Here is a 23,468-nt window from a genome sequence, read left to right as displayed (position 1 = left end):
AGGAATGATTAAATTTAGGAACTTAAAACACAGAAGTTAAACCAAGAAGGCTTTGTGCCAGGTTTCTTTTAATCCAAATTTCTTTAATTATCAAGCTAGTGATGATAGGAAATAATGTTAAGAATGAAGTCATTCTGAAGTCATACTATCCAATTTCAAAGCCATTTTGCAACTATATAGTAGCAATTTGATTTTATCGCTAAGTGATACACAAGAATAATCTTAACACAAATACCTTATCAGCAAAAATTCCTTTCTAACTACATGTCCCATATGTTTGCCAACTTTTTCTTTCATTTGCAGATATATTCAGAAGGTTAGTTATACACTGGAAAGTAATAAAATAAAATGGCTTTTGTGGCAACATATTATTATTCCCATTACTGTTTGCTATAGCTTCTGTCTATTTATTGTTGTTTAAAATAAAACATATGTGATATCAGAATTAGTATCTGAGCTATTGATTTATGCTCTTTCATCAGCAGGTAAGGCACATATTTTATAGTACACTGACATTGGGACTGGGTTTTGCAGCATGGCTGTTTTTTAATCTTAGTTTAAGAAGTTTGCAGGGACTATGAAAAGGTCTGATTTTTTTTGAAGTGAGTGAGAAAGTGCTAAGCTGCATTGCTTTCTCTTGCTTTCAGATAATATGTGGGAGACTATGGACTCCATGCTTCCGACATAGGAACAGGACCAGGTGGGGAAGCTTCACTTCAGAGAGAATGCTGGGAATTTGCAGAGGGCGACGGAAATTCCTGGCTGCCTCTCTGACTCTGCTTTTTGTTCCTGCTATAACCTGGATTTACCTGTTTGCTGGGAGCTTTGAAGGTAAGAAAGAAAACCTTGATGTTAGAGTCTAGAGATTGGTGTGTTGCAGAATTTTCATCACTGTCACTTCAGATCTAGCAGCCTTGAGACAGATTGGATGAAGTTGTTCCCTCTCCTGTTTTCCTCATCTCCTTTGGGACTAGGAAGAGGAGGCAAAGCTGTCTTTGTATAGCTGTGAAACTGTCAATATCTATATTCTTGATCATCATGTTGGTTCACTCCTGTGGGTGTACTTGTTATGAGAACTGAAGTATACATTGATTTATTAACAGCTTAGACTGATTTTTCTCAAAATGACAATTTGGAACAAGTATTTCAGTAATTAACTCTGAGACTTTGAAAGGAAAATATGATATCTGTACATTTCTGCCTTATTTACTTATGGATTTATGTGTGTACACAGCTGTCTCTATAAAGGCAGTTTCAGAACTGATGGCAATGTAGTTGAAAGCAATCTGCATCAGTTTTTGATATAAACATTGTGCATTAGATGTAGTCCTTTATGTCTTTATTTTTAGTAATTTTCAAGGGAACAGCTGTATTTTTATCATTATAATTTATTTAGTTTTAATGCTCAAAAAAGCTCAACCAAGGCTGTCATGCCATAAGAAATGTCCTTTCATTTTTGAATGAGTTGTTATTTCTTGTTAAGCCTTTAAAGTTTCTTAGTGATTTTTTTTTGTTTTATGAACTTCAGGAAAATGGCTTAGCTTAATGTGAGCATTTTTATTTTACAAGCCATAGCTTCCCCACAAATAGTCCATTCCCTTTCTCCTTTCCTTGGCCATTGAGTTTGTTAATATACCTTAATGAGTTGATAATTTTTTTTTTTAAATCTTTTTCCCCAGATTCTCCCAAAAACTTTTTCTCATAGATGAATTGACCATTTTAAAACTGAGAAACAACCTATGTAATCAGATCAAGGGTCAGTCTAAGCCATAATATTTGATTTATTCTTATATTGTTCCAGAAGATCTTTGAAAATTAATTTTAATCAATGTTACTTTGCCAAATAATTTTTAGCTTGTTATTTTTAGTACATAGTTTGTAGCATATTGGATTTTGCTGTTTTAATTAATTATAACATTGATTTTCTTTTGTGTTTTAACAAATTCTATAAGTTACTGAGAATTATTAAGTTTTGAGCAGTGGACAAATCTCATTGATAAATTAATACTTTCCTAATTGTAGTTTTAGAATTAGTTTCTATAAGAATAATTTTGAGCATTCCATAAGTAACTTCAAAATTTAAGACCTAAGGAATATCTTTAAGAAACCTAAATGAATTGGCTATACAATTATGTGGTAATTTGTAAATAGAGCGGAACTAAGCAGTTGTGATGAAAGAAAAAAAAAACATGTTTGATCACACAGATCAAAATATATTAAAAAAACCTATCATATATATACATACAACACATACATACATGTTTATGTTTTATTGACCTCTACATTGCTGTTGATAAATAGCTACCGGTACTTATTTCCACTACTAATAAGATAACTGAAGAGAAAAATGCTATATCCAAGCTTCTTTGTATAATCAGGACAGGAAGTGAAACTTATATAGTAAGACCTACAACTCACAGGTTAGTGAGAACTATTACTCAAAACAACAACAACAACCCAACATTGATTTACCATTACAAGAGAATAAATGGTTTCAGGATCCAATCTGAGTAGGTCACTGGGACAAGAGGTTTAGTCTTCCAAACTGGAGCCCATCCACAGAGTTCCAGTATGAGTCCAAAACTTTAGAAGACTAAACCTCAGGTACTGGTGATCCAGATTGGATCCTGCAATTATTCTGGGACATGTATATTTGCCTTCATTTGTGAGTATATTGTTTTTCTAAGCTCCATGTTTAGTAAATCCATAGTTCTTCATTTTGGTTAATACTCCAAGTTTATGTATATACATTAAAACTATTAACATTTTTAAATCTTATTCTTTCCAAAACATACTTTCAAATATGTGGCTATTAAATGAAAATGAATGTATGACCATAATGAAAAGATTGATCGGTATTAGTTGGTGTGGTCAGAGTTTAATAATCTGCTTGAAAACTCATACTTACTTATACGAATATAAATACTGCTTCATTTGCTATTATTGTGGTTTCTCTTTTTGATCTTTAAAGCCCTACATGGAATATAACAATAGAGGGGCAAGCATATGTGCATGTATAAATATGTATTTTTATATTTTACACACACACATATCTGTAATCATTTTACACTTCCAGCATAACATCCAATATGTTATCCAAGCCTTCTTAAGTGTGTCAGTATAATCCACAGCTCTTTTAATTACTGAGAGGCGGGTAATATTATGTTGGGTTCTAAGATTGTTTCCGTATTAGAAATCCTAGCTTTCATAAAAGGGTAGAATGTGCTTGGGCTAAAAATGATTTATTCTACCATATTGGACAGAATCTGCCAGATCTAACTACTATATCTTTACCATTAGTATTAGTATGGAATTCTGATGTGACTTAGACTAGTAATCTAATGTAATGTACATCTGCTGTATCTTATCAAAGATGCCATGTAGGGCATTATGGGAAAGCCTCAATTGATTGTGTGTAGTTGAGATTAGCATGGTAATGACTTTGGCATATGGAAAATTGAAATTGAGAAATCTAAAAGAAGTAAATAATTAAAATCATGAATTGATTCCATTCTGTGAAACTAAAAAACAGGGATGGCATAATAGAACTGAATAAAAGTTGTCTGATCCTCTGTTAAGAAGTTGGTGAATCCATGCAAGAAATGAATTGTCTGGTTGTTAGAGATAAAAAGGTTGATTTGTCTTATATCTATCTTGCAAAAATTAATTTCGTGTTGAGATTTATTGCAGAAAGAATAAAAAATAAAAAAGCAATAGCCTAGTGCTTTTAGAGACTTACAGTTGGACTACTGAATTTACTTTCTGGTTTACTGTTAGGACAGAATGTAAAATGATGTCATTTCAGGACCATCCAGGATCTTGGAAGTTGTATTTCCAAGAAAGATTACTCATGGTCAGAGACATAAAAAAGAATATTCAAGTCAGAACAGAAGTCATATTCCTGGCAGTGAAGAAATGTACATAAAATGTGTACATCAGCAATCATGCTTAGAGGCACAAAGGTGACCAATCACATAGAATTGCAAGTAACAGACTTCTACATAAATAAGCTGCTGTCATGCAGACATACTAGAAGTTATAACCAACCTGTTCTTACAGAACTGGTCCTATTTATGAGACTTGTGATTACATATTTTGAACCAGGAACCATTCTGAAATTTAGCCATATACAAGAATGATAATAAATTAATGAAGTGTGATGTGCCACAAGTCTGCCCGGGTATATTGAATCAAAAACCTTAATTCAGTTACTGGCCACAAGGTCATCCAGGCATGCTGGATATTCTTACCTGAACCATAATTCCCAAGGCACCTTCCTTTGCAAAGAAGCAGTTTTATAATTCCTTGCCTTAATCAGACTGGTCATAATAATGTTTAGATAGGCTGTGAAATTAGTCTTGAATAGAGAATCTTAGGCTAGAGTGATTGATTCTGGCATCAGTCCCATGCTTGGGCTTGACTGAAGTGGAGAGAACTAGGTGGATGGGATCATCTGACTGCTCTTTTTCCTCTGAGGACTCTAATGTGGCCAAGTTTCATGAAGCTTGAAAAGCATATTGTAGAGCCAGAAAAAGTACAAAACCCAGTAACCAAAATTATCAGTTCTTCTATTTTTTAAAAAAGGTGCCACTTAGGAAAGAAAGCAATCAGCAAAGCTCATGCATAGTTTAGATAAAAATAATAAATAGAAGAGGGATTTTTCTGTCTTAATATAGAATCCAGGTACATCCAATGAAATTGAATTATGGGAGATGATAAAAAGAATCTCTGTTCTAAGTAATGTGTGCTGAAAACTATGAATTTCTACATCATAAAATATCTTGCAGTCACCACCTGCGGAATTTCAAAGGATGCTTAAACAGATGCAAGGAGGATAAGAATTTTAATAGCTAACAGTCATAATGGCTATATATTAACTCCAGGATGAAAGGCCGGGTGCACTGTAACAAAATTGCAAACTTTTACTGAATGGAGAGACAACTGCTAACACACATGGACAAATCCAATCTGGGTTTATCAGATTAAATGATAAAGTCTTGATTTAACTAGGGCAATCATTTTCAACATATTAGTTGGGACTGCAGAAAGTTAAAAGAAGATAACTGGGCTGTGAACAACTCTTAACTAAAAACTTTCCCTAGTACTTTTTCTGGTTAAATTAATATGAAAATTGAATATAGTCAGCCTTCTATCCTCAAATTACTACTTTAATAAATTGCTAGTATTTCACCATTTTCCTATGCTGTACTTCAAAGGCTGGATTGTAAGGTACCTTCTCAAAAGAATTATTATAGATCAAAAGTATTTCATATTATCTGGAGTACACATTTCTATCTCTATGTACATAATTTCTGATTTCCAGCAGCTTTAGCATATATTCTTTTCCTAATATGCAAAGAAGTGAGTAAATCTACAAACATATTTGATTTTACTTCTCATAAAAAGTCATTTTGTGAATTTTTTTTTCAAATTGTTATATTTCCAGCTCCTGGCATATAATATCTAAAGTGCAATAATATTATCAATTAATATTTTACAAAGATCTTGCCGGAGATATTTTGAAGTTGTTTTAGATTCAAGTTTCAGATAACATATCCACTCAGAAATCTTTCTGCAAGTCCAACACATTATACAAGGCATTACTTTTTTATATAGGTCACTCATATGAAGTCATAGTTGCAGTCTATCAGTTGGGTGCTATTTTATATGTTAAGCTTGAAAAGTTTATCCCTATTTGGGGCAACAAAGAACATCAGGCTGACTCAATGTTAATTGTAGAACTTATGTCTAACTCACTTATAAGACATGATTTTTTTTATGGTTGCATGTTAGGTTAATAATTACAGGAAAACATTTTCTTAACACTTAGAGAAATTTAGTGTTAATATTTATGGATCTTTTCTCTAGGCATCAGCAGCATGGATTAAAACTTCCATTCTATAAGAGAAATCTTTCTCCTCCCCACTTTTATTGTCACCAAATAATAAGTTTTGGCAACTGTCACTTGCATAGGCTTCTTCGGGATGTTTAATAATCTCGATTCACAAACTCATGCTTTCACTCCTTTTTATTTCTTCCTTTGTTCCTGTTGGATTTCATCAATGTAATTCATTTTTGAAAACCACTGTCAAGAAAGAAAAGAAGGATGTCTTTCCTTCATGCACAGCTGTCACATCAACTGATGTTTTTACTGGAACTGGATGAATTAAATCAAGACAGCTGTTGCAAAAAAAAAAAAAATCCAGTCTTCTAAGCATTACTGGATTCTGTGTGTTTCATTGAACATTTGCATAGTATGATTGAGAAAGGCATGGAAAGTTGTGATAAACATTTGATAGAGTTTTTGTTCTCATTGAAATATGAAATTGGTACATGTTCAGTAAATCATTTACCCTGATACACTCAGATTAAAATAATCAAAATTTATTTCATAGTAAGTTGCTTTATGAATCATAGTCTTGGCAAGGTGATATTAAGCAAATCCAGCTTGCCTCATTGACTTTGCTTGTCAGAGGTCCCCTGGGAAGGTCATAATGTGATCCCAGGATGCTGGTAGTCATTGTAAACGCTGGTGGCCAGTTCTCAAATTTTGAACATATGACTATGGTAATAGTGATGGCCAGAAGTGCAAGTACCTATTATAAATCACTTTGGTCATTGCTGCTGTAATTTTAATGGTTAAGTGAATGATCGTAAGTCAAGGACTACCTGTATTATGCAATCAAAAATTATTTACCCTTGATGATAACCTATTTCCAAAGGATGACTAGGTTTTTGGATGGAAGACTAGACTAGACTACTCTGCAATAATATTTGAGAAGAAATAACTCAAGTTAATCAAATTTGAAAATTTATCTTCAATTTTGATACTGTAAATCAGTGGCTCCCAATCTTTTGGACACCAGGCACCAGTTCCGTGGAGAAAGGTTTTTCCACGGACAGGAGGAGGCGTGGTTTTGCATGCTGCCTGCATCCCGCGGATGGGACTTCACTTGTTTGCGCGGGCTGGTTGCTGGCATGCTGCACACGATATGGAATACATATATACGCATTAACTATATGGCTATATGTAGAAATACATGGAAATTCTTAATTTTTAAAAAGAAAACTAGAAGGATCAGTTGTGGACAGAATCAGTATAAATATACACAAAACTGAAGTGCAGTATGGAGTATTATTTTAGAGTACATCTGCAGACACTGTTTTAATCACTCAAAATTTTTAAAAGAGGAGTAAAAATAAACCCAGACAATTATTGTCCAGACAAATAGGTAGAAATAATAATAAGAGGAAAACAAGCTATATAAAAGAACAAACTTTGCTAAAGAAAAATCATTGTGGATTTTTCAGGTAAATCCTGCCTAACCAATTTTGTGGAATTTTGGGAGTATCAGCAGCTCTTGGATTCAACAGTGGTCCTAATGAAATTGTGTCCAAAAAAAAAAAAAAAACCAACCCTTTCACAGAATTCCTCATCAAGAACTTTCATGTAAAGTATTCCTCATGAAATAAGAAGATTTTTTTCCCTGAAAAATCAGAAAGTAAAGAATAAATATAAATATTTGTAAAATAAAATATTTGTAAAATAACCAAGAATGCCAGCAAGGACTGTGATGTGGAGGCTATTGTACATCTTGGCACTAACGATCTGTCCCAAAAAGATATACTCACTGTGCAGAATGACTTCCAGAGCCTGGGGCAGGAACTTAGCAGAATAGGCTGTAGGCTTATTTTTTCAGAGGTCTTACCAGTGTATAAGGACCAAAATGGAAAAGGTCAGCATATAGCACAATTCAATATGTGGCTAAAGGAGTGGAGTAAAGGGGAAGGCTTTGGATATATTAGTCACGATGTCAGCAGCTGGTCCAATGAAAAAATGTATAAAAGAGATGGTTTGCATCCATCAAAGAAAGGGACTGAGTTACTTGGCTATAAATTCACAGATTTTCTGGAGGAATATTTAGACTAAACAGTGGGGACAGTGAGCTAACTGATACAGAACATCCCTGTCCCCGGCAATCTACAAATTATAGGGCTATCAGTGCATGTAACATAGATGTGTGTGTGTGTGGACAAGAACATCAACCTTGCTGTGAAGCAAAATCAAGCTCTTAATAGCGAGTGCCACACAAAGTGCACTAACCAAATAGGTGGTAAGACATTAGGGGAACTCAGGCACCACACAGGTTATGTAGGAAGTAAACACAGGGTCGGTCATAAAGGACTCAAATGTCTGTACACAAATGTACAGAGTATGAACAGCAAACTGAACTAGAAATTCAGGTTAATGAGGACAGATATTATATTGTTGCCATTACGGAAACATGGTGGGATGAAACCCACAAATGGAACACACAGCTAGAGGGATTTAAATTATTTAAAAGAAACAGACCAAATAAAAGAGGAGGTGGAGTTGCTCTCTCTATAGGAAATAACTACATCTCTACAGAAATAGAGCATAACAATGATGAAAACTGTCCTGAATGTATATGGGTCAATATAAAATGGGGGGGGGGAAACGACATTGCCATAGGTGTATACTATAGGCCACCCAACCAAACACAGGAAATAGATGAACTTTTTGCTAGTCAGCTAACTAAGGTAGGTAGGAAGCACATCACAATAGTAATGGGGGACTTTAACTACCCTGACATCAACTGGGAGACAAACTCTGCACCAAGTGGAAGATCAAACAGATTCCTGACAAACCTAGCAGACAACTTTGTCTCCCAAAAAGTAAAGAAGGGAACTAGGGGGTTAGCCATTTTGGACCTAATTCTCACTAACAGAGATGAAATGATAGAAGGTGTTGAAGCCATAGGAACCTTGGGAGGAAGTGATCATGCAATATTGGAATTCAATATTATAGAAGCACAAGCAATAGAACACAGTCAAACTAGAGTCTTGGACTTCAAGAGAGCTAATTTCAATAAACTTAGAGAGGGTTTGGGAAGGATTCCATGGATGAGAATCCTCCAGGGGAAAACAACTCAAGAGGCTTGGGAAATTTTGAAAAGTGAGATAATAAAGGCCCAGTCTAGCACAATACCAACAAAGAGGAAAAACAACAGCTTTCAAAAGAAACCAGCATGGCTGCATAAAGAACTCTCTGATCAATTGAAAGATAAAAAGGACAAGTATAGAAAGTGGAAAGAGGGACACATAACTAAGTCAGAATATCAGCAAATAGCCCGAGCCTGCAAAGATGAAGTGAGGAAAGCTAAGGCTCAAAATGAACTAAGGCTTGCAACCAAAGTCAAAAATAACAAAAAAAAGCTTCTTTCAACATGTAAAAAACAAGAAAAAAGTGAAGGAAATGATTGGTCCATTAGTGGGTGAAAGTGGCAAGAAGGTGACAAGCAACAGGGAGAAAGCAGAACTATTTAACTCGTTTTTTGCATCTGTCTTTACACAAAGGGAAAAAACAGACCAACCTATCAAAAATAGTGCCATAAAAAACAAAATAGAAATACAAGTTAAGATAGGCAAGAAAATGGTAAGTGAACACCTGTCCAGCCTAAACGAGTTCAAATCACCAGGACCAGATGGATTACACCCCAGGCTTCTAATTGAACTGGCAGATGTGATCTCAGAACCACTGAACTATATTTTTCAAAGATCTTGGAGCACTGGGGAACTATTAGAGGACTGGAAAAGAGCTGATGTAGTTCCCACCTTCAAAAAAGGGGGAAAAATGATCCAGGAAATTACAGACCTATCAGCCTGACCTCAATACCTGGGAAGATTCTGGAAAAGATAATCAAACAACGAATCAGCGAACACCTACAGGCAAACAAAGTCATTACTAAAAGCCTACGCGGGTTTGTCAAAAACAGATCATGCCAGACAAATCTTACTGCATTCTTTGATCAAGTGACAAAATTAGTGGACCAGAGGAATGCTGTGGATATAATTTACTTGGACTTCAGTAAGGCTTTTGACAAAGTAGATCACAACCTACTACTTGATAAGATAGAAAAATGCGGGTTAGACAGCATCACCACCAGATGGATCCGTAGCTGGCTGACCGGCCATACTCAGTGTGTGTCCTCAATGGAACTGCATATACATGGAGGGAAGTGTGTAGTGGGGTGCCCCAGGGCTCTGTTTTGGGCCCAGTGCTCTTCAACATCTTCATCAACTATCTGGACGAGGGAATAGATGGGGAACTCATTAAATTTGCAGACGACACCAAGCTGGCAGGAATAGCCAACACTCCAGAAGACAGGCTTAGGATACAGGAGGATCTGGACAGACTTGAACACTGGGCGCTATCTAACAAAATGAAATTCAATTGTGAAAAAAGTAAGTTTCTACATTTAGGCAAGAAAAACCAAATGTACAGGTATAGTATAGGGGGTACCTTGCTCAATAGTAATAACTGAGAGGGATCTCGGAGTCCTAGTGGACAATCACTTAAATATGAGCCAGCAGTGTGCTGCAGCTGCCAAAAAACCCCACACAGTGCTAGGCTGCATTAACAGAGGGATAGAATCAAGATCACTTGAAGTATTAATACCACTTTACAATGCCTTGGAATACTGCATCCAGTTTTGGTCACCACGATGTAAAAAAGATGTTGAGATTCTAGAAAGAGTACAGAGAAGAGCAACAAAGATGATTAGGGGACTGGAGGCTAAAACATATAAGAAGCGGTTGCTGGAATTGGGTATGTCTAGTTTAACAAAGAGAAAGACGAGGGGGGACACGATAGCAGTGTTCCAATATCTCAGGGGCTGCCACAAAGAAGAGGGAGTCAAGCTATTTTCCAAAGTGCCTGAAGGCAAGACAAGAAACAATGGGTGGAAACTAACCAAAGAGAGAAGCAACTTAGAACTAAGGAGAAACTTCCTGACAGTTAGAACAATTAACCAGTGGAACAACCTGCCTCCAGAAGCGGTGAATGTGCCAACACTGGAAGTTTTTAAGAAGAAACTGGACAGCCATTTGTCCGAAATGGTATCGGGTTTCCTGCCGGAGCAGGGGGTTGGACTAGATGACCTCCAAGGTCCCTTCCAACTTTATCATTATTATTATGCAGTATGTGTGAATAGGAATAAATGGCCAATTTTCTCAGGGGAATCAAGTAAGACATATTCTTCATGAATTTTTATTGGGACCAATGCAATAGAACTTGTTCATAAATAATCTTGATTTAGGACTAAGTAGTATATTGTATATGTTTGTAAATGGTACCAAGCTATGAAGATAGTAGAATCAAAATGATTATGAAGAGATCCAGAATGTTTTATCAAATGGCAAATAAGATTCATTCTAAATAACTGTTAGTTGATACACATTGGGACAGTTGTACCCAGGAAAAGGATCTTGGGTCATGGTGTATAACTCAATTTAGGGGGTATCAGTGTGTAAATTCTACACTAGGATTCTTTATGAAAATAAAATGAAAATGAAACTGACAGTGCATCTACAATTATGTGTATCATTCTGAAAAAAAGGATATAATACAGTTGAATGCAGAAAAAAACAGGAACAGGAGTCATCTAATGAATAAAAGATTAGAACAGACAAAAGAAAGTACAGTCCATAAACAAGAAGTAATGTGCACTAACTTCTTTCAGACAAGATTAGATAAATTAAGGAGGGGGATATATCTATTAATGGATATTAGTCTTAAAGACTTATTAGAGTTGGGTTGGGGTTAGCAGGCTTCCAAGCACCAGTTGCAGGGAAAGAATAATGGTGAAGTATGTTTCTTTTTTTTTGCTTAACAGGAATTTTCAAAGTTTGACCCGACAACAAATGTTCTACTAACATGGACTTTTTCTTAATACAACAGAACAGCCCTTATGTCTTCATGCATTTACTTACTACACACGGAAACTGCTACTTACTGACTGCTAATAATTAAGGTGACCAACTTTTTTACAATGAAAAGGAGGACACAAATAAATTGAAGAAAAAAATATTGTAAATAAAAGAAACATTTTATTCATTGCAACAATAATACAGAATACACTATAATATGATAAATGCATAATAAAAAACATTTGTAACAATAACATTTTATATTGTAATTATGGTTACATGCCTATTAATTATTATTTAAATGAGTACTTTTCCATTGAATGAATATTTTTTGTCAGTGTATCATCTAACAATATATTGGAAATATCTGAACAAGAAATATCCTTCATATTGAATTTTACGGCAAGTGCTGCAGCTAGAGTATCAACATTCAATCTCGATTTCTCACTTTTCCAAAAATTATTAGCAATTGAAGAAACCCTTTCAACTGCTGCATTAGTTCCAGGGCAGCACAACGTAAATTGAACAAGAATAAATAAATTTTCACATGGAATATGTTCATTTTTGAAATGGCTGAATATTTCCACCCATCTTTTATCAATTTCAATGTGTTTATTTTCCCATTGTATTAATTTTTCAGAATTTAAAAATACATTCAGTCTTCTATTTTCTTCAAAGAGACAATTGTCGTCTATTTTATTGTTTGGCATTTCTTTAGATAAAAACTCAACACAAGATTCAATATCTGTCCAATATACTTGCGATGAAATCAAAAAACACCATTGAAAACTGTTATTTCCTGTGATGTTTGTTTCAGACCATTCTTTGATATATTGTAAACATGTTTATAAAAATTCTGCACTTCTTTGATAAACTTTTCCGTTATGCCCGGATTTGATTCCTCTAAGTCTGACAATTTTCTTTTTATAACTAAAGGAAGACATTTTTCTTCAAATCGAGTTTTATATTGAAGGATAAAGTCATTCAAAATAAGACTAACTTCTGTAGGTGAAATGTGTTCAACTTCAATCTTTTGAATCATTTTGTGAAAAATAGATGCTTGATTATGTACAAAATATATTAATATTTCAGATATTTCATTATTGAAAAACGATTCCAGGATTTTAGGACATTTGTCTAAACTTAAAAAATATGAACGGAGAGGCTCAAATAATTGTAGAACATGCTCTATAGCAGGTGTTAGAGCAAGCCAACTAACTTTTGAATATCCTAAAAGTTTTTTGTATTGAACATTCACTTCTTCACAAGATTGTTTTAAAGTAGCCACACAAACGGTAAAATGACTAAAATACAAATAAATTGTAGTTATTATTACTTCTACATCAATTGGCATGGCACATGACACTGTGTTGATTACATTTGACAAAATATGTGCATTACAACCTATTCCTAGTATTTTCTTTTGGAGTAAATATTGTAATTTTACATACACATTATTCACCCCTTTGCGTCTTCGCCCATCAAAATTTGTGTTTGTATTATCAGCTGTTAGCGCAACAATTTTGGATTTCAAATTGTTTTCATTTATTACTCTGTATAGATGGTTTGACAAAATTTCAGCAGTTTCACCTTCAGTGGATTCTAAATTTAAAATTTTTTACTTGAATGCCCTTGGTAACATTAAAATATCTTAGTAGTATTGGATACAATTTAGTTTCATTATAATTGGATGCTTCAGATAAAACCGTTACAAATGCTGCAGTTTCCAAGTCTTCTGTAAGTATTTTGTCATAGTAATTTTTAAATACTGATTTAATAATAGCCTCACATTTTGTCCTGGCGCATGAAAATTTAGCATTGTGAAACTTTTTCAATAATTTAGTTGTACAATCCATACTACGAAAACTTTGATTGTGAATTATGGTATGGATGCAATGCAAATGTTCCCTCCATTGCAGCTGTATTTCATCTTCAGAATACTTTGAAATTAAAAAAAAACTTGTTACTTTACAACTGGAAGCAGATGCATCTGATGATTGCTTATATTTCTTGGTGGTCAAGTGTTTCGTAAAAGCTGCTCTGCCCCCAACTGCAATACAAAATTCTCCACTACAAATATTGCGGAAAACAATGTTATCCTTCTTTGATGTGATGAATGGAAATTCCTTATTCAATTTATCGTTGAAATGGCATTTCCTCTTTTTTGATTTTTCCATCCCTAAATGGAAGTTACTTTCCTCCAGGTATCTTCGGGACTAACTAGGAGATGGTGTAGTTGGGTAGCAGGGAGGGGTGCAAAGTTCCTGCCAATTCACCTTCGCTGCAGACAACTTGCATGTGCAGAGTTTGCCGGCCGGGTGTTTTGGCGCGCTCAGAAGCAATTCCTATTGGCTTTCGAAAGCCAATAGGGGAAGTAGCACAGCTCATGCAAAAGTTGAAAAAAAACCATCAAAAAAAGGTGCCAGAACGCCATTCTGGACGTTCTATGAGAAAAAAAAAGCCCTGCAGATTAGTCTTCAAATATCGAAAAGGAGGACATGTAGGAGGACACTTTTCGAGGGAGGACAGAACTTACAAAAGGAGGATTGTCCTCCCTAAAGGAGGATGGTTGGTCACCTTACTAATACTGATGTAGCAGAAGGATAATATATTTGGTACTAAATTGATATCAGGGTCAGTGTGAACTACTATTTAAATTTGCAGTTGCTGCTTGTAAAGGGAAAAACAATTGGTAAACTATGAATACCATTTCCTTTTAATCATCACTATTGCTTTATTTGCAAGGAGCCCAAGTATTCAATATTATTAAGTACCAGTCTGTGACAAGATGTAATTGATTTTAGCAAGAAAACAGGTGAATTAAGCAATAATGAACACACATATGCACAAGTGAGTGCAAGCAATGTGGTTCTGCTGTCTCCTCTTCCTTTTAAAGGGCTGAATAATCAGTTTGCAGATGCTTTTGACTGAAAAATATTTGCCTTATCTTAAATTATTAAAATATTTATTTCCTTCCTAAATATTGTAATAAATAATAAAGCATACAAAGATGTTGACATTAACCAGATTATGTCTAAAATATTTTGTTCAGTTTGTAGAGACTGCCAGTCTAAAGAAGTTATAATTATCAATCTTTGGAACTAAAGAAAACTTGAAATTTCTGTAGACTTTTAGCAACCTAAAAGAATAGTTAACTTTTAGCAGGGGGATAAACTGTTATACCTGGTAATATACTGTATGTGTTCATCAGTCTGCATACCTGATTGAGAAGTTGCTGTTGCTCTTTATTTCTGGTAAATTTTCATTGTGTCATTGAAATGGCTACTCCTCTGTTCATTTTTCTTTCCATGCCTTTTTAAATAGAGCAGTGGTTCTCAACCTGTGGGTCGGGACCCCATTTGCGGTCGAACAATCATTTCACGGGAGTCGCCAAACAACGCAGTCTGCCATTTTTTCCCCCTTTTCCTTAGCTGTGCTACTCCCTTTTATTCTATTGGCTTTTGAAAGCCAATAGAATAGACTCTCTTGAATAGAGTCTAATTCTATTGGCTTTCAAAAGCCAATAGGAATTGTCCAGGCTGTCTCTGCCCTGCTGAGCCTGTCAAAAGTCCCATTCTGCAAGTGGTGCTGCACCAGTTGAGTAGTCCTCGACTTACGACCGGTTGAGTAGTCCTCGACTTACGACCGGTTGGGGGGGGGTTGCAGCATTAAAAAGGTTGAGAACCAGTGAAATAGAGCTTTAAGATATCAGATGAGCTAAGAATGGCTGGTTAACTTTATCCAAAGTGCTCTGATACCATTCCAACACTTTGGAAGTGTTCTAAATTCGAAATCATTCCATTTCAAGCTTAAAACATGGGTTTCTAACAGAATTATTTTAAGCTTGAAAAAAATCTGGTAAATATTGAATATTTTCTGAACTTGAAATGTTTTGAATTCTGCTGCTCTTCTACTTCTAAGTACCTATTTTCTAAAAGCCCTGGTTAGAATTACTGGTCTGGGAGCATTATCTTAAATAATCATGCCAAATCTATCATTTGCTGTAAACTTTATGATAGAATGAAGCCAGTGAATGCTGTCTGCCATCTTGTCATACGACTTTACAGAATACAAATTATGCCTAGAGGTGATAAACACAGTTTGAAAAATAGCAGGGAAAGAAACTAGTAGAAGTATTTTCATGCAGAGACACAAATAATGTTTCACAAAGTGGAGAGAAAGAAATGAAATAGGATAAGAACTTGCACAAAGAAAACTCCAGGAGAAATTGAAGAGAGGGAGAGTGTAGTAGGCAAATCATGTGACACTTAGGTAGATGTTAAAGAAATATCAGAAAATGGAGAAGTATCAGGCTTCAAAACATCAATCTACTCTGCACAGAATACCCAAATGAGAAGAGTATCCAAAGATTAATATTCTCTTGGCCATAAAACATTGCCACCCAAGTTTTATCTGAAGATCTTGATTAACTCAAGGGGGTTACACACATTACTAGAGCTTGGCAAACTGATTTCTAGAGTACTATTATCTTGCAGTTAATTGTCAAGGTGATTTATTCCTTTAGTAGATTCCAACCTTTACATGGTAGACAACAGAAGGGAGGAGAGAATCTGAAGATCTATTTGTTTCTTTAGCTGCAAACTTCTAGTTGACCTATTTAGCTGTAAAAGTCAATCTCTCATAGAAACTTAACGTTTTTGTATCTTATGTAGTTCTGAACATAGAGAGATACTAAATAGTTTCACAAAGAAAACCTTGCATGCTGTATATTATCTATTTGATGTCAAGAATAATTATCCACTCTTTGGAGAGACTCCTTTATGGGCATTATATTTGCTTTTGGTACAGATTGTTTTAGCTTTTTCGGCTGCTGCTGCTCATATTTAAGTGATCATCCACTAGCACTCCAAAGTCCCTCTCACAGTTATTATTTTTGAGCCATGTTTCACCTAATCTGTACTTGTACTTTTGGTTTTTCCTGCCTACGTGTAAAGTCTTACTTTTCTTCACATTAAATTTCATGTTGTTGGATAGAGCCCATTGTTCAAGTTTGTCTACATCTTTTTGGATCCTGAGTTTGTCTTCTGGGGTATTGGCTATTCCTGCTAGCTTAGTGTCATCTGCAAATTTGAGGAGTTCCCCTTCTCTTCCCTTGTCTAAGTCATTTATGAAGATATTGAAGACTACTGGGCCTAAGACAAAACCTTGTGGCATCCCACTGCTTCTTTCCTTCCATGTAGATCAGCGGTTCTCGACCTATGGGTCGCGACCCCATTTGGGATCGAACGACCATTTTACGGGGATCACCAAACAATGCGATCCGCCATTCCCCCCCCCTCAGGGGCGGCGGTGCCGCGCATGCGCGCTGCGCATGAGCACCACCGTGCATGCGCGCCGCGCATGGGCGGCGTGTCCGTGTGACCGGGGGTCGCTGTATAAAAAGGTTGAGAACCACTGATGTAGATGTAGTACCATTAAGGACTATTTGTTGAGTATGGTTTGTTAGGCAGTTACAAATCCATCTGGTGGTGATGCTTTCTGTCCCATATTTTTCTAGTTTACCAAGAAGTAGGTTGTGATCTACTTTGTCAAATGCCTTACTGAAGTCTAAGTATACTAATATTTCGCTGGTCTACTAATTTAGTTACCCTGTCAAAAAATGAAATAAGACTGGTTTGGCATGATCTGTTTTTAATAACCCATGCTGGCTACTAGTTATAACTTTATTTGTTTCAAGATGTTCACAGATCTGTTTTTTGATTATTTTTTCCAATATCTTCCCAAGTATAGATGTGAGGCTGATTGGTCTACAGTTCCCTGGATCTGGGTTTTTTCCCCCCTCCTTTTGTGAAGATGGGAACAACATCAGCTCTTTTCTAATCTTCTGGTTGTTCCCAGTGTCCAGGATTTTTTAACAATATGGTACAATGGTTCTGAAATAACATCTGCCAGCTCCTTCAGAACTCTGGGATGTAATCCATGAGGTCCTTGTGATTTATATTCATCAAGAACAGACAGGTGTTCTCTTACCATATTCTTGCTTATTTTAATTTTTATTTATAGTCTTTTACAGTTATGTTTTTGGTAAATTGGGCTATAGTTTCATTTTGTGTGAAGACTGATGCAAAGAATGAGTTAAGCAGCTCTGCTTTCTCTCTACTGCTTGTTACTTCCTTGCCCCTTTTCTCTTTAGTGGACCAACTATTTCCTTGATTTTTTTATTGTTATTTATATGTTAAAGTTTTTTTAAAATCATCTTTGACTTTTTTTGAAGTCTTTGTTCATTCTGAGCCTTTGCTTTCTTGACTTTATCTTTTCAAATTCGGGCTATCTGCTGATATTCTGCCTTAGTTATGTGTCCTTCTTTCCATTTTTTGTACTTATCTTTATGTCTTTCAGTTTATCAGAGAGATCTTTATGCAACCATGCTGATTTCTTCTTGGATTCCTTGTTTTTCTTTTTCAATGGTATTATGCTGGACTGGGCTTTTATGATCATATTTTTCAGAGTTTCCCATGCTTCTTGATTAATTGTATAATTCAATTAAAAATAAACTGAAATATTGTTATTTTACAAAATAACAATAAAACATTATAAAAAATTCTGAAGGAATTTATTTTTCTTTCAAAAGCCTAGCATTTTAACATGGGTGTGTAGACTTTTTTACATCCACTATATGTGAGATTGTAAAATATAAACAGTAATTTGTGTAGTGGACATTTTCCAACAGCATTACAAACATCTAAAACTTTAAACCTAAATTTAATATTTTACTAATATCAATCTGGAATGATAAAACAAGTTCTTTCTGTGAATACAAGACAGTTTTACATATTAACCAGTTTGAAGAAAAGAATACTTTAATAAATTGTGGAATGATGATCCATTCATGCTTATGATGAAACAAGTTCTAATCCATTGAATCTTCTAGCAGAAAACTCTTACGTTACATTTGGTGAGAAAATGGTATGGTTTTCCAAACATTCCTTTAATAACCAAAAGTTGTATTAGAGAAATATCTTCAAGATGAGTAGCTAGAATAATACCCAGGGAACGGTAAGGGAGACTTAAATGTCTTTTTTATCAAGCTTCTGAAAGCTTGGCATTTAGCTTTTAGGTCAGATTTTGATCAACCAACCAATTTTTAATACTAAAGTGAAATTAATAATTAAAGACAGAGAGAGAAATTCAGATCCACTGTAAGTTCATTATACTTTACAGGGAATAATAATAAATTTCTAATGGCTCATAGGCATAGGTACGTTTGTGCATACTTTCTTTTACAGCTGCCAATAGATACAGTTCTCATTGGTTTTTATTAACAAGACATTGCAATTTTCTAGAAACATGTTTTTTTAAAAAATATACAGTTTTCATAGCAGTTCTAAGGAATAGAACTCAAGAAAAAACTTATCCTAGATGACACGACTTCAATTGATATTTGTTTATTAAATTTCCAGATGTGGTTCTCTTTATATGTGCTGGATTAAAAAACTCCCAATTTCCCAGACACCTTGAACAGCAGATTAGGAAGGGCATTTGATTGACTAATTCAACCAATGCTTTTAAATAATGTACATATATGAACTTTTGTTGATCTTTAGAAACTTTTCCATATTTTAAATTTATTTCTAATACTCAGTAATTTTGTTATTTGTATTTAATAACTTTGCCTTACATAATATGAATAGCCTTGTTGCATCCATTTTGTCTTGCCTGAAAGAAAGTTTATTACTTGCTTCTTCAAGTCACTAATGCAGGCTGTGATCAGGGCTTTCATGGCAAGGAACAGAACATAATTTATTGTCCTGTTTTGTTGACCAAGATTAATAGGAGAAAGCCACTGTGCTTGTTCAATTTAAATCTCTTTTCTGACTAATATTTAAAATTTATCACCACAGATTGATGTATCCCAGAGGATGTAATGATACTTCAGGGCTTGTGACTGCTTCAGTGTGAAGATGAAATGCATATAATAAATATCTCAGTATAATTGATGCTATTGGAAAACATCAGATGATATTGACTAGAAATTTGTCACAGTAGGGAAGACCTTAAAGATCTTACTTTTCCCTCATTGTACCAGTACAGTATTTTGAAGTATTAGCTTCTGTATGTCATATTCCCAGAAACTGTAGATGAATATAAAGAGGTGGACAACCATGTACATAAATTCAAGTTCAATGACGAAGATAAAAATAGTAGCATAAATATCTTTGAGCTATAAGAATTAAGTTGTGAGGAACAGGATTGTATGTATTTTTGAATTTGTAGTAAGGAAAGTAGGATAAATGCTATTTCAGATATTTTTAATACAGCTACATTTTGAAAAATGATAGCAATGCATAAAAGATATGTAAGATAGATAGATAGATAGATAGATAGACAGATAGACAGATAGATAGATAGACAGACAGACAGACAGACAGACAATAATAAAGTTAGAAGGGACCCTGGAGGTCATCTAGTCCAATCCCATGCTCAGGCAGGAAACCCTATACCATTTCAGATAAATGGCTGTCCAGTCTCTTCTTAAAAACTTCCAGCGTTGGAGCATTCACCGCTTCTGGAGGCAAGTTGTTTCACTGGTTAATCTGTACACACTTAGTGTGCAGTACTTATAAAACGAATAGAGTGCCAATTGGAACCCTAGGCATATGCTTGTTCATTTGCTGCCTGCAACTAGTAAAACAAACTTCCAGTGTTGGGGCATTCACCGCTTCTGGAGGCAGATAGTTCCATTGGTTAATTGTTCTAACTATCAGGAAATTTATCCTTAGTTCTAGGTTGCTTCTCTCATTGATTAGTTTCCATCCATTGCTTCTTATCCTGCCTTCAGGCACTTTGGAGAATAGCTTGACTCCCTCTTCTTTGTGGCTGCCACTGAGATATTGGAACACTGCTATCATGTCACCCCTAGTCCTTCTTTTCATTAAACCAGACAAACCCAATTCCAGCAACTGTTCCTTATATGTTTTAGCCTCCAGTCCCCTAATCATCTTTGTTGCTCTTCTGTGTACTCGTTCTAGAGTCTCAACATCTTTTTTACATCATGGTGACCAAAACTGGATGCAGTATTCCAAGTGTGGCCTTACCAAGCATTGTAAAGTGGTATCAACACTTCACATGATCTTGATTCTATCCCTCTGTTAATTTAGCCTAGCACTGTATTGGCTTTTTTGGCAGCTGCAGCACACTGCTGGCTCATATGTAAGTGATTGTCCACTAGGATTCCGAGATCCCTTTCACAGTTACTAATATTGAGCAAGGTACCCCCTATACCAGGGCTTTTCAACCTTTTCACCCACTGTATCACTTTTAGGATAAGGCAATATCCGAGTACCACCAGTTGCCCAGCAAGGTGTCAAAAACTTGATGACCAAAAAAAAAGGAAAAAAATGATAAAGTAGAGGTAGTCCTCGACTTACAACAATTCAAAGTTACAATGGCACTGAAAAAAGTGACTTATGACCATTTATCACACTTAATGACTATTGCAGCATCCTCAGGGTCATGTGATTCGGATGCTTGGCAACTGATTCATACTTTTGACAGCCACAGTGTCCCAGAGTCATGTGATCACCTTTTGCAACTTTTTGACAAGCAAAGTCAATGGCCAGGCGGGTGTGGTCAACTCATCACTCAGGTTGTGGGGTGCCTATGGAGGGTGCGGGCAGGGATGTGAGGGGATCTGTGGGGCTCTGGTGACACCCCAAAAGCTGTTACTATTGTGAAGTGGGCAGGAGGGAAACCAAATTGGCAGAAATTTGCTATGAAAAGTAAGGTAATTAAAATTTATTTTCTATCTATCTGTCAACAGCTTTTGACACCTTTCCATGTCTTCTGAATTTTGTTTCTGCAAGCAAGTGAGATGGGCAGGAGCATGAGATCGGCATTTCTGAGCACACGCCGATTTACGCCCCTGCCCATCTCGCTTGCTTGCTTTCTGCTTGCTTTCTGCAAACAAGATGGGCAGGAGCGCAAGAACAGCGTTTGCGAGCACACGTGGATCCCACGCGGGGCAGTCGGAAGGCGGTCAGAAACCCCACGCAGGGCGCTCAGAAGGCACTGTCCATCTCACATGTGTGTTCGGCTTCCGTGCTGCCACCGCCCACAATCTGGCCTTCCCTCCACCTGCTTTGCACAGTTCCTCCTGGGCCCCCCACGCCCACCGTTAACCCTCCCGCAACCATGCAGGGTAAGGTTGGTTCCCCCGTCCCCGCCTAGATGCCCTCGCCTCCCCCAAGCATTTTTTTATTAATCTGCTTTCAGCTGCACTCTTTCTCCTTTTGCTTCTCTGCCTTCGTTTGCTTCTCTGCCTTCGCCACATGTTTGTGGGACTATCGGTAAAAAAGAAAATAAATTTCCATGAGACTTTTTAACTTCTCATGAGAAGTTAGAAAGTCTCATGGAACTTTTTTTTTTTGTCTCACAAACACATGGCGAAGGCTGAGAAGGACAGGAAAAGGGAATGTAAAGGTTAGTAAAAAAAACACTTGGGGGAGGCGAGGGCATCTGGGTGGGGCGCCAACCTTACCCTTACAGACCCAGGCAATGCGTTGCGCAGCTCCAGTGGAATCTCCACTGAAGACTGCTTGAGGCTGCCTGCTACCCCCAAGGCCGCCGCCAATCAGCTGGAGCTGCGCACTTTAATCCTGGGCTCTCGGTAGGACCCAGGCAACATGCAGTTCCAGCTGACTTTGCCACAAGTCTGTGCAGCGCTGCTGCCACTTCACCTCATCCACTTTTACACTTTTTAAACATTTTTTTTACATTTTTTTTTACAGTGCTGTTCAATCCGTCCTACGCGTACCACCAGCCAGGTGGTAAAAAAGCCGTGTCCTAGAGGACCTATGTGGTAGAGGGGGCTGATAACACAGAGGCTTAATATAGTAGACGGACTGAACTGGACACCTAATTTCTGCCTAAAGAGCACAGATTACAGACCCTAGATAAATACTCTGTCCTTGTAGACTTGTGATTTGTTTACAGATAGGACAGTTTAACTTAACTTAACTCACAGATTGTAGTTCTTCCCAGCAACCTCTGGGCAGTTTAAATGCAATGGAGATCCAATCAGCAGGGGATCAGCTACTTTCCTCCTCCTTCTTAATTCCCCCCCTCCTCCTTCTTAACTCTATATAGCGGTATAGAGGTATAGATATTTCTTTCTTAAAATAACAATATGCTCTGTTTGTAGAAGTGATGGGAATAAGGAAGCACAGAGCTAGTAATTTGGAAAAGAATTTATGTTATTGAGAATAAAAGCAACAAGTGGCATTACTTACATTTTTATGTCATCTCTTTCAGGGTTTAACATAGCTAAGTTATATGTTTTATTAGTAGAGTAGTCTGTGAATAATCTGATTGGAGAAAAGAAGATTCTGAAACTGTGTGGGATGTTACAACATACTGTATAATGTAGACTCTAAAAGTTGTCATTTCATTACATGTATTCTAATTATTTAGTTGCAATTAATTTCTTGTGCTATAATTCTATATCAAGATTTATCATGCAAATTAAGAACATGGTGCCCTGAAGTTTTTTTTAGACTACATTGTTTCAGTCCATTGCCATAGACTTTGCTAGCTGGAATTGATAGTGGCACTCCACAAAAGCAAGAGCAACCTTTCCCATACCCGTTGCTAACACTATCTGGAACCAAACCTGAAAAAAGAACAATAATATGGTATCCCCAATTTCCAACTCTTAGAGCTAATACAGAAAGATGCTATGGTTGATGGTTTGGAATGCTGCTAGCGGGTCAACAACATAA

The 23,468-nt window shown here is 36.1% G+C and overlaps 1 protein-coding gene across 2 annotated transcripts in view; it reads left to right on the top strand.

Moving 5' to 3' along the window:
* Positions 1-23,468, top strand: part of LARGE1 (LARGE xylosyl- and glucuronyltransferase 1) — a 405,761-nt gene that overhangs the window by 109,879 nt on the left and 272,414 nt on the right. For both annotated transcript variants that reach the window (XM_039353059.1, XM_039353060.1), the window contains exon 2: positions 648-831. In XM_039353059.1, the coding sequence (XP_039208993.1) occupies positions 726-831 (106 nt within the window). In that variant the 5' untranslated portion in view covers positions 648-725. The remainder of the gene's footprint in view (positions 1-647; positions 832-23,468) is intronic.

The sequence above is a fragment of the Crotalus tigris genome, unplaced genomic scaffold (assembly GCF_016545835.1).
Source record: "Crotalus tigris isolate CLP2741 ecotype Arizona unplaced genomic scaffold, ASM1654583v1 scf7180000018491.14276545383:2951260, whole genome shotgun sequence".
Lineage (NCBI taxonomy): Eukaryota > Metazoa > Chordata > Lepidosauria > Squamata > Viperidae > Crotalus > Crotalus tigris.
This window is presented reverse-complemented; position numbering and strand designations above follow the sequence as displayed.